At 35.5% G+C, this 12,329-nt stretch overlaps 1 protein-coding gene across 1 annotated transcript in view; it reads left to right on the forward strand.

Moving 5' to 3' along the window:
- Positions 1-451: 451 nt before the first annotated feature.
- LOC102807281 (nucleolar complex protein 2 homolog) overlaps positions 452-12,329 on the forward strand; it is a 30,412-nt gene continuing 18,534 nt past the window's right edge. The window contains exons 1-7 of the mRNA XM_085490504.1: positions 452-537; positions 2,390-2,539; positions 3,351-3,552; positions 4,454-4,576; positions 9,479-9,596; positions 10,592-10,679; positions 10,945-11,023. Of these exons, the coding sequence (XP_085346630.1) occupies positions 509-537; positions 2,390-2,539; positions 3,351-3,552; positions 4,454-4,576; positions 9,479-9,596; positions 10,592-10,679; positions 10,945-11,023 (789 nt within the window). The 5' untranslated portion in view covers positions 452-508. The remainder of the gene's footprint in view (positions 538-2,389; positions 2,540-3,350; positions 3,553-4,453; positions 4,577-9,478; positions 9,597-10,591; positions 10,680-10,944; positions 11,024-12,329) is intronic.

The following is a 12,329-nucleotide window of genomic DNA, read 5'->3' on the forward strand; positions in this document are numbered from 1 at the left end:
TCTTATAATCACATCCTTCATTAGACTGTACCATACGAGGAAGCCAGGGTTTGATGTACATCTAGCACATGCTACTTTTTCTAATCTGGCAATATTCAAATAACGTACTAGTACTTTGCATTTTTTAGAAGACACACATGACGGCCAGTTTTATAATACTACATATGGATTTTACATTGAGCTACGTGCATGTTTTGTAAAACATGTTACAAAAGGCAATGTACGTATATGCAGTTTGTATTTTGTGTTGGACCTCGGCATCTCGTTCCTCAGAACATTTTACGATTTTTTACCATTCCTTTCCGTGAATTGCATTATGGATTTCCAAATCCATAGTTCAATTTGATATATGATACTGCTTGATTATTTTCATTTTAAGTAATCGGGGTGATACCACAGTTCATATAGAATACATGTACATTGTAAAACAGATTTTGTGGCGAACAAACTGCAGGTCACTGTGTTAGCGCCCTCTGTGACAGATTATTGATTCACCACATGGTTCAAAATGGCGGCGTCCAGCAGTGAGAAAAAACGGTGAGTGGAATTTTTTCGTCTCGACGGTTATTTGAATTGTTACTAAGGTAGATATTTGTTGATAAATCGGTTAAGTTAGCATGCTACTGTTAAAGGTTAATTTACTGCTGTTGCTTCGGGGAAAAATCGTTTCACTCGTGTTGTACGACTATGTCAGTTTGTCAACACAGTTAACACGTGTTGGCGTGAACATTTAAAATGAAATAACCACGACGAAGATGTCGAATATTCAACGTAAGATTCGAAATGTATTACTCTTAAAGTGACACTGTTGGGGTGCATAATGGTCTCGCCGCAAGAATACCATTTTAAAGACACGAGTGCAATATTTTTGGGAAAGAGTTCCTTTTGCACCTCCACCTAACTATAACCCCCCCCCCCTAATTCAATTATATATGACTCCCTCTAGATAACTATAAGTGTCCATACGAGGGGAATATACAATTAAATTGGGGGATCGCCGCGCTGGATGGTAGGGTTGGGGTTATAGGGTCAGGACACAGTCAGCTGGCGCTCACGTGATAATAAAATAGTATAGTATATAGTATAGTATATTTTATTTGACACTAAATAATATATTTTGTTACATTATCTGTGGTCAAAAGACATTAAATATAATAAAACACAAGTACACACACGAGACAAAAGAAAATACATAAATAACTAAAGTCTAAGTAAAATTACTTATAGTAAAATAAAATGCTGTCAATAAATTTGCTAGCACTATTGGCAATGAACCCATCTCTCGAACTTAAAATTTCTGTAAACATTTGTTGTTTTGATAGTTTAAGGATACTTTCATTATAAATGCTAACTGCATTCAGAAATTCAGTACGATCATTTGTTATTCCAGTATGGTTACAGTCTAAAAGTGCATGGATTTCATTGCCAATAGCCCCATTGTTACAAAGTTGGCACTTTCTTTCCTCTGGAGGTATCCCTTGATATCTAAGTTTTTCAATTGGTAGGGTATGTGCAGATATCCTAAATTTGGTGAAGCTGGTTCTAAAATAAATACGATATTTACTACATGGGGGCCGCCATCTTGAATGACGCATAAAACTAAACAAGAGACAAGTTGTGAAACGCGTTTTTCAGATTCCTACAAATCAGGACAAAAATACCAATCTTTCACAAAAATACGATCCATTGGGGTTATATTAAGCCAACTGATAACAAAATTCGACCTAATTCGTCGTTTTTGTGTGGTAAAATCCTTTGCATACGAACACCTAATTACACGAAGAACCTAGAACACTTTCCTGGGGTATTTAAAACTAAAAATTTGCATTCCAGCTCAGCAGCCAATCAGCGACGGCCTAACGCTTAGATGACAATTTCGGTTTCAAGTACCCCGGCTTAGTGGCATTATTGCACAACAATTGAAATTGGTCGCAAAGCAATCTAAGCAATAATTTTATTTTACCGGGTTTGACATGGTTTGGTGTATGAGACATTCTTAAAGGCAACACTGTCAATGCACTTTCCCTTTAAAGTGATTAAATGAACCACTTAGTATATGTTTACAATTCATAGTTAAGGGTGCTACGTTTCTAGATTTAGTGTTCAATTTTTTGAGATAATTGTATGATTCTTGTTTATTTTACTTACATTTTGATAATAGTCTCTAAAACATTTTGTGTGCCTGAAAAATTTAAATTTGAATATTGAGACAAAATTTGACACTGAGAAATGTTTTTAATTAATCTAAAGAAAGAACAAATTGAATCAAGTTTATTTGAATACAAAATAAATGAAATTAAAAGGGATATTTCTCAGATGCTCAAATTATTTTTGAACACTGTCCACATGTCATGCAGCAGGTGTCTACAATTTTAATTGTACATTTCAGGAAATTAGCTGAACTGAGTGTGGATGAGTTCATGCAGTATGGAATCGATTCAGATTCATCAGAAATTGACACAATTTCACAAGCAGTAAAGACGAAGAAGAAAAAGAAAACCAAAGAAAAGACCAAAAATGAAGAACCTGTCAATCAAATGTAAAATACTAATTATTAATTCATCATATTTGTTGTTTCCTCTGGTTTGAAGTTTTACAATGTGCACAAACAAGAATTGTACTGGTAACTTGCAACTTGCCTGGGAATTTCTGTATCAATGGTCTAATAACCTCATCAACTTTTTTCAAATTGTGCGAATAATTACAACTTCCTTTGTATAGTCACAACAATGTTGCAATAAAAAAACAACTAGCTTAGCCATAATACCTATCGAGACAAAAATCCAAAATCAAGTGGCACCTGCAGAAGTGAGATTGTCACAAAATGTAGCAGATCATTTGAGATCACTGAGATAATTCGATAGCACAAATAATAAAATACCTCATTATATTGCAATGTTTATAGGGAGTTTACGAATTTCCCTGTACGAATCTTCTATGCGCCTGTTGTAATACTTTTGAATGTTATATTTCTCTTTTGAATGAGTAATAACTGTACATACCCATCATTATCAGATTCAAATGTGCTTTATTTTCCAAGCGCAAGCAATAAAACAGAAATAAAATAACGTAAAATCAAGGATATTGTGACAAATATGCAAACCAATTCTTTTTATTTTTATAAATATTTATAAATTTTACAATTAAAACTTAAACAAGATATTTTATCGGCCTTCACACTGTAACGTCATATGTTTACATGTTTGCCAATCAGCATGCAAATGACATCATTGCACACTGCACTTGTTGATTGGCTGGTTGTATTCAACTGCCATTGTAATATCTAACTATTCATAAAAATGAAGGGAATGGGTTTCTGGTGATGATAGTAAATACTGTTTTATTTTCAGTCCAAAATTGACCAAAGTGAAGAAACACCAGATGCAGATGAAGAGCCTGAAAGAAAAAGATCCTGAGTTTTATAAATTCTTACAGGATGAGGATCAAGAATTACTGGATTTTGATTTAAGTGGATCTGACTTGGAGGATGATGATGACGAAGAGAGTGAAGAAGAGGATGCTGATTTACACAAGTTACCACAGAGATTAGAGGTAGTAAATCAGCTTCATCATACATGTACTTCATGTTGCATTCCAAGTTTGCAAATACATGTGAAACATCACGTTCATAACAATATAAAAATATGAATGTGTCATCACTTATGAATGCGACAGACAACCATAACATGTTTTTTACAAACGCGTGCCTACCCATGGGCCTTTGCGTTTTTAGCATGTGTTGTTATCTTTTCTTAAGACTCTTGCATGTGTGCTGGTGATGACCCTTTTGCTTCAAAGCGGCGCTGTTTTAGAAATATACATCTCAACATTAGATTTGATATGTATATATCAGTCGGGGGATGAAAGTGGCATAGATGATAGATTATCGGCCCAGAATCAGGGAGATTGCATTTTTGATCGGTGTTGTTTGCCGCACACTAAGCAGTGAAAATACGAGTGATTACTGCCATGTAGGTTCTGAATATGGCGCACAGACGCAGTAGATGTAAAGTCATCTATCATTTATGACGTTTATTCATTTTCTTGTGCATACAAAAATTGCTGTATCCCAGTCTCAAAGAGTAGCAGATTACCATTGGGTGACAAAACAACATTTTCTCTTCGGTGGGAAACCTGAAATATTTGAAGATGCAAAAATTTTGCAGTTTTTAACAAATTCATCAACAGAGGGCGCTGTTCAATGGCGAAATAAGTGAAAAAATAAGCATGCAAGCTGACCAGAAACATGAATTTTCTTAGGCCAAATGTAGTTATTTTAAGTGTTTGCTTCCTAATACAAAAAAAAATAATAATTCTTTATCTTTGGTTTAAGAACCAATGGGCATTTGCAGGATATATTGGTTCAATCAATATCATTTGATTAATGAATAAAATATATAATATTGAATATCACAATATATAATATTGAACTAAATTTATGTGTATTTTTCAGGTTGCCAGTGATGATAGCGAGTTTGAATCTGATGAAGAATCTGATGTTGCCATGGAATCCAGTGGGAAAAAATCCACCCTGGTGACTTTGAAGACGGTTAATAAATGGAGGGACACATTAGAGGTAAACTCAAGAATTAGTCTGTCAAATATATTCATTACTTTAGTAAGTCAACATCCTTAGAAAAAAATGCAGCTATTTTATATATAGTGTTATCCAATAAGAATTCGTAGCTCATCTGGGCTTGTCTTGTATACTGACTTTTTTTGGACAAACAAACATAAGTACAATGAAGTCTTAATTAAGAGGGAACCAAACATCATCGTTTTCTGAAACTAATATGATTCTTTGTGTTTTACACCTGAACATCAATCGTCTTAGCTACTGTGATGTGGATTAACTTAAGTAGAAATGTTGGCGAAAAGAGGCTTACAAAATGCACTTTATTTTAGAGTATTTAATGAAGTGGAGATCGGGATTCAAACTTTCTAAGGGGTGGACCATTTGAAATAAAGGGGTGTGGCTGGAGGAGTGATATGCAAGCTAGAAACTGAGAACGAAAATTGTATTCAAAGTGTGGCAAGAAAAAATTTTTGGCAAGATTCAAGAAAATCCGCCCGGTTGTTTACAATCAGGCAGACACAAGCTTGTCGTGCCTCACTTCCACCCTGCATTGTTATTGCCCCACAGAAGGTGTGAGACAAATAAAGATTATCCCCATAGCTTGCCTGATGTCCAGTATAATTGAGAACGGAAGAATGACAGACGAAAGAAATACACTGAGAGCGTGAATGTGACTGTCAACTTGTCTATTTTAAATTTCTGACACACAATCGACCAATTCACAAACTATTTAGTAGTAACTATGTTTTTTGCTGAAACACCGAAGGACACGTTGAGATATTCATTGCCAATGTTGTCTTTATAACCAAGTAAAAAACGTCACGATTGTAGAACGCCTTTATCGGAAAATCAGAGGTATCGAAAATACATTCTCACAGACGGACCGGAACAGGAAGTCGTTAGAAAACAAAAGATTTTTTCCTTAGCGTGGGGGAAATTTGATTAGTGTGGGGGGAAACAGAGGTGTTAATCCGGTCCTGGCAACGTTTGAGGGATCGTGACTTAGCTCCGACTGTGAGAATGTAATGATTACACTGCCCACTCTTGCTGATCGTGATTTTGGGTTATTTTTGGCATTTCATTTGAGACGTTCGTTTTGGGGTGATTCGAGACAAAATGTTCAGGGAAGTGACAAAATAACTGGCATTAGTTTGGAGAGGACTCTCTTGCCGAAAATAATCAAAATTGAAGTCGAATGGATTTGTTCCACAAACTTGCGCGATCAACTTGTCTTACAGCAAAGCGAAGTCGACGTGACCCGCCTGACCCAAATATTTAAATTAGCTATTTGTGAGAATTGAAAATAATCTGGACTTGTACCAATCAGAAAATGCCTTGTAACAGGCCTGGGCTTTCGTAAATGATTTAGTTTTTCCCGATTGGTCACAAGAAATTATTTTTAATACATGTAATTGTTACTTTCTATAGTTTGACCCCGTTTGCCTGGACTGTGAAGTACGTGAATATCATTAACATATCATTATAAGCTGGCTTGATTATGAAACAGGAAATATATAAACCAAAGCTGTACTTTCAGACGTCTAGCGCAATTAAAACAATGCCCAAGTACCCAAGCTGTAAAAATCTATAGAAAAACGTGTTTTTCTTTATTGTTTTTGCCATAAATACAAATGATTGGGCATAATTTTTTTCATTCGTTCCATGCTCCTGTCGCTTCTATCGAAACTATTTTAGATCGTCACCGAATCAACCACCACGCCAGCCACAGCCACGCAAGTTATTCCCAGTTTTCAAGAAACAAATTGGAGTTTGCCATACAAGACTTGGTAAACAATTGTACAACGGAAGTACAAGTGTGGGTCAGACCCTGAGAGTGCTACCAAATCCGAATTCAGGCATCGCTACGCATTGTCAGTGAAACGTGACTTCAGGCATCGCTACACATTGTCGGTGAAACGTCGAATCGTCGTGTACGCTAAGCAGCACGGTCAGCGAGCAGTCGTTCTTATTTATTTGACATTTGTTATTCCCATAACAGTATTTTTACAGAATAAATTAATTGCAATGATACATCATTAATAATTATTTGTCTGTTTTGGTTGTGTGTGTGTTTGCCTATCCCTTCCCCATTTCACAATGAAAAAGTTTGATCACCCTGGTTTAAGAGCCACTGGCTACAAAGTTGTCAAAATGTTACCTCAAATGAGCACCACCCAGAAATGAAAGTGTTACAAAGTGGCTCTTATTTGAGGGTTTTTATGGTAATCTGAAAAAATGGATACAATTTAGAAATATGTCAAAAAGGTGAATTAAACATCAGGAAAATTCTTGTTTATAAGTCTCCATAGTAACATTTTATTAGTCCCCGTTCGGACGCAGTCCGAAAACGGGGACTTATGTTTTGCACTGTGTGCGTCCGTGCGTCCGTGATCACCTGTATCTCGAACATGCATGGACCGATTAAGTTCAAACTTCACTCATACATCACACCTTATATGGGACATATGCACATGCATTTTTTTCATGATCCGATTAACGATAGCCGAATAGCGGCCATTTTAAGGCCGAAAATGCATCAAAATCACACATTTTCACCATTCCGGACCCGGATCTCAGTTATGCATGGATGGATTTTGTTCAAATTTGGTACATACATTAAACATAATAGGACCTTGATGCACGTCATTTTTTTTTTGGATCGGGTTCGAAATGGCCGACTGGCGGCCATTTTGTTTTAAAGAATTCAGTTCTGGATCCGTATCTGAGACATGCTTGGATTGATCGAGTTCAAACTTCACACACACAAGGTACATCATGTCACAAATATGTATGTGCATTTGTTTCATGATCTCATTAACGATAGCCAAATGGCGGCCGCTTTAAGGCCGAAAATGCATTGAAATCGCACATTTTCACCATTCCGGACCCGGATCTCAGTTATGCATGGACGGATTTCATTCAAATTTGGTACATACATTAAACATAATAGGACCTTGATGCACGTCATTTTTTTTTTCGGATCAAGTTCGAAATAGCCGACTGGCGGCCATTTTGTTTTAAAGAATTCAGTTCTGGATCCGTATCCGAGACATGTCTGGATTGATCAAGTTCAAACTTCACACACACAAGGTACATCATGTCACAAATATGTATGTGCATTTGTTTCATGATCTCATTAACGATAGCCGAATAGCGGTCATTTTAAGGCCGAAAATGCATCAAAATCGCACATTTTCACCATTCCGGACCCGGATCTCAGTTATGCATAGACGGATTTTGTTCAAATTTGGTACATACATTAAACATAATAGGACCTTGATGCACGTCATTTTTTTTTTGGGATTGGGTTCGAAATAGCCGACTGGCGGCCATTTTGTTTTAAAGAATTCAGTTCTGGATCCGTATCTGAGACATGCTTGGATTGATCGAGTTCAAACTTCACACACACAAGGTACATCATGTCACAAATATGTATGTGCATTTGTTTCATGATCTCATTAACGATAGCCAAATGGCGGCCGCTTTAAGGCCGAAAATGCATTGAAATCGCACATTTTCACCATTCCGGACCCGGATCTCAGTTATGCATGGACGGATTTCATTCAAATTTGGTACATACATTAAACATAATAGGACCTTGATGCACGTCATTTTTTTTTCGGATCAAGTTCGAAATAGCCGACTGGCGGCCATTTTGTTTTAAAGAATTCAGTTCTTGATCCGTATCCGAGACATGTCTGGATTGATCAAGTTCAAACTTCACACACACAAGGTACATCATGTCACAAATATGTATGTGCATTTGTTTCATGATCTCATTAACGATAGCCAAATGGGGGCCGCTTTAAGGCCGAAAATGCATTGAAATGGCACATTTTCACCATTCCGGACCCGTATCTCAGTTATGCATGGATGGATTTTGTTCAAATTTGGTACATACATTAAACATAATAGGACCTTGATGCACGTCTTTTTTTTTTTCGGATCAAGTTCGAAATGGCCGACTGGCGGCCATTTTGTTAAAGAATTCAGTTCTGGATCCGTATCCAAGACATGTCTGGATTGATCAAGTTCAAACTTCACACACACATGGTACATCATGTCACAAATAGATATGTGCATTTGTTTCATGATCTGCTTAACAATAGCGGAATGATGGCCATTTTAAGGCCGAAAATGCATCAAAATCACATATTTTCACAATTCCAGAACCGGATCTCAGTCATGCATGGATGGATTTTGTTCAGATTTAGCACAATGTGTTGTACATATGCAGGTGCATTTCGGTCATGATCTGCTTTGAATGTATATGTCACTCAAATATGAACGGAACGGAACGGGGACGTGTCATTGACAATGACTTGTTTGCTATGTGAATCTGAAATATATTGTGATCGCCTTTCCCCCACCCACCCATGTTTGTAAAATGACGAAACAAGTTGTCATTGGCTAAGACAAACAGACATTTACTGCTAGCAACCATGGTGAAATCACTGTATTACATAAACTGTTCAATTTTTAAGGAATTTTTACAATTTTTGATGGCATTTTTGAAGAGAATATTTCGCGAAAGTTGTTGACTTTCGTTGTAGGACCACATAGAAATTTTGCAGTGCTACTGTAAAATGCTTTATTTTATTTTTTTCCCACAGAGTTTTGTTGAGTTTAAATGTATAATGTAGGAAAAAAAGGTGGATTTTATTTTCTCTGTGCAGTCCTAGTCCTGTCAACGAAAATAGCAAAAATAAATTCCAAGTGAAAATTATATTTTACTGTAAAAAAAATTCACAATTTGCACTGACTGCCAAAATTTGTGTCTTGTCCTGTGAAAGTGAAGCGTTTTACAGTTTTTTATTCTTAGCCTATGTCTAGAAAACATTTGAAGATGGAGGGGACTATCAAAATTAAGTAAAGACCGTGAAGTTGTATTTGTTGTTTCAGGATAACCATTCTCCTGTTGTATTCCACGACTTAGTGAAGGCATTCAAATCGGCCGTACAACAAACTGAAAGAGAAGAGCAGCAAGAAACAGGAAAATATAAAGTAGAAGGAAGTGTTGGTAAGCCATGAATTTTGATTACGTCAGGAAAATTTTGTGAAAATATATGCTTGCCTATGTTCAGCATTTTGAACGTCAAAGTTTTGCCACCGCTCATAAAAATAAACCTACGTAATTCTTTCTCTTTATGTCAAGAAAATTGATACAAACTTGTAGGAAATGGGAAATTATGTTAATTTGATCCAAAATTAAGAAGAAATCATGTCAATTTGGTAAAAAATTAGAAAGAAATTATGGAAAAGTACATAAAAATGATGCAATTTTTTGGCGGGAAAAATAAGTTAAAAAGTGGACATAAACATTTTAGAATTGTCAAATGAAATTCTGACAACATTTGATATTACGGTAGTTGGATTTTGAAAACCATTTATAAAGCTTTGTTGGGGGTCATGTGACTATACATGCGATTTATTCTGTCTGTATCATGGGAACTGTATATCAAAAGTTCAATATTCAGTGTATTGAATTTTGGTGATTTTTTTTTTTTCAAATTTTATTTGCTACCGCCATTGAATAGTGTTTTAATGTTCACAGATTCAAAAAGACTGTATTCTGTTCTAAATCACTGCAAGCTGGAATATAATTACTAATACTAGAATTTCAGCGAATTCACGGATATTTTTGCAATTTGTGTAGTCGTCTCATCAAATATGTTGCATAATGAAACTATATAGGAATGATATCCAAGATTTCATTTTACTCACAGAAATTATCTGTCACCATGGAGCTTTGTTTTCAAACTGCTCAACTGCTCATCTGCTCATATTTGCAGTTAGAAATATTCACGATTTAATGATTTATGGTATTCATGAAGACACAATTTTGCAAAAGTGACTCATACTCACTCCCACGGAGAAATTTTACTGTTACAAAATTTTGCGATTGTCTCTCTCGCAAAATCCAATCATAAAAGTATAACAATTAAAATGTTTGTTTGCAATCAACTCATCTTGCACACACACTAACTCATCCAATATCATATTTTTGTTTCCTAGTGTTCAATGCGCTTGTAAACACCTGTGTACGATGTGTGCCGACAACTTTACTTCATAATCTGAAATTAAAAGACCATAAACAAAAAAAGTAAGGTACAAGGATTGATAATTTACCACACTGTATTTGCTCTATTAGTTGGTGTATGCTTTTGAAATGACCAATGTGTCTATAGTCGTATTTTAAGGATTCAGTACTATGATACAGCCACTAAAAATGTTGGGTTTATATACACTTCTATTGGAGATGTGCTTCTAATAGAGCAAATACATATTGACTGCAGAAAATGAAATTCAAAAGATTTTTTGAAATAAACAGTTATTACATGTAACAGTCATACTTATCTTGTTTGTAGGTTTGTTTTACCTTCCTCCAGTAAGAAATGGATGCGATTCAAGCACAGTGTGAAATCCTACTTGTCAGATGTCATTAGGGTATGTGGGAATTTTTAATATAACTTTTAAACTAAGTTATTTTCCCTAATTAGAAACACATGTGCTTACATAAATGGCAGGCAAATCTATGGTCAAATTAAGATGTATTTTGATGAATACAGTCAATTTTTGATTTATGGGGCCTTCTGTTGAAGATGTGCTTCTAATAGAGAAAATATATTGTAAAACTGTTTTATGGTAAGACATGTACTTCATGCTTATTAAACTCTGAAGTTTTTGGATGTAAATTAGGGTTAATATCATACTTATTAGAAGTGTGTGCACTTATGTAAATTACAGAGGTGTGTCTATGAGTATTAAAAGTCGTATTTTAATGATCCATTATACAATAATATGAGGATACTGCAAAGTATGCACAAAGTCAGTGCGTGTCAGGCCCAGCGATGGTTGATTCTACTGTCTACTGTCTGAGTGCATACTTTGAGGTATTCTTGTAATAATAAACTTATTATTATACATCTTTTCCTACCAAGGATACATCATTGGAATGTTTAAATTTAAAAACTTTGTGTGGGGTTTGATATTATTTCTGAGCAGTGTTTGTTATTATTAGAGGACGCTTACATGCGTAATATGGAGTGATTATGCTTGTGAGCGTCCTCTAATAATAAAAATAAACATGGCAGCCCCTAGGGTTTGACCGGACTCCACAAAAAGGTGTTCGCTAAATCTGTTCTAAACTTTTTGATTTTCGGCATTCCTTTGAAGTATCCTTGGGAGGAAATGATGTATAATAATAAGATTATTACGAGCATACCACAAAATATGCACTCAGACAGTACACCATCGCATTGATCTCCGTTGCGCGACAGATGATACTCCCGCTGTACTGTCTTTGTGCAAACTTTGCTGTATCCTCGTAATAACCTCATAGTATAAGCTTATATTTGAGCTGTGCATCTAATAACGTAAATACAGTACATGAGTGTACCTTCACACACACACACACACACACACACACACACACACACACACACACACACACACACACATACTTGTATTGCTATATGTTCCGAGGACTTCATTGGATTAACTTTTAATATAGTTGAATTAACTTTTAATATAGTTGCGATATGAACTCGATTAAAACGCGTTCCTATATAGGGTTGCGTTTTAATTGGAGTTTAATTAAACTCAATTACAATGCAATACAATGGAGAATTGCACTTTAATTAAGTTTAATTAAACTAGAGTTGAATATCCCGTGACTGAACATAGAAATGTTTGCGAAGCTTAGGTTTAGTATCGGGGTAAGGTATGGTACAATTATATTAATATTAATATA

This window comes from Saccoglossus kowalevskii, chromosome 15 (assembly GCF_978046115.1).
Source record: "Saccoglossus kowalevskii chromosome 15, keSacKowa6.1, whole genome shotgun sequence".
Taxonomy (NCBI): domain Eukaryota; kingdom Metazoa; phylum Hemichordata; class Enteropneusta; family Harrimaniidae; genus Saccoglossus; species Saccoglossus kowalevskii.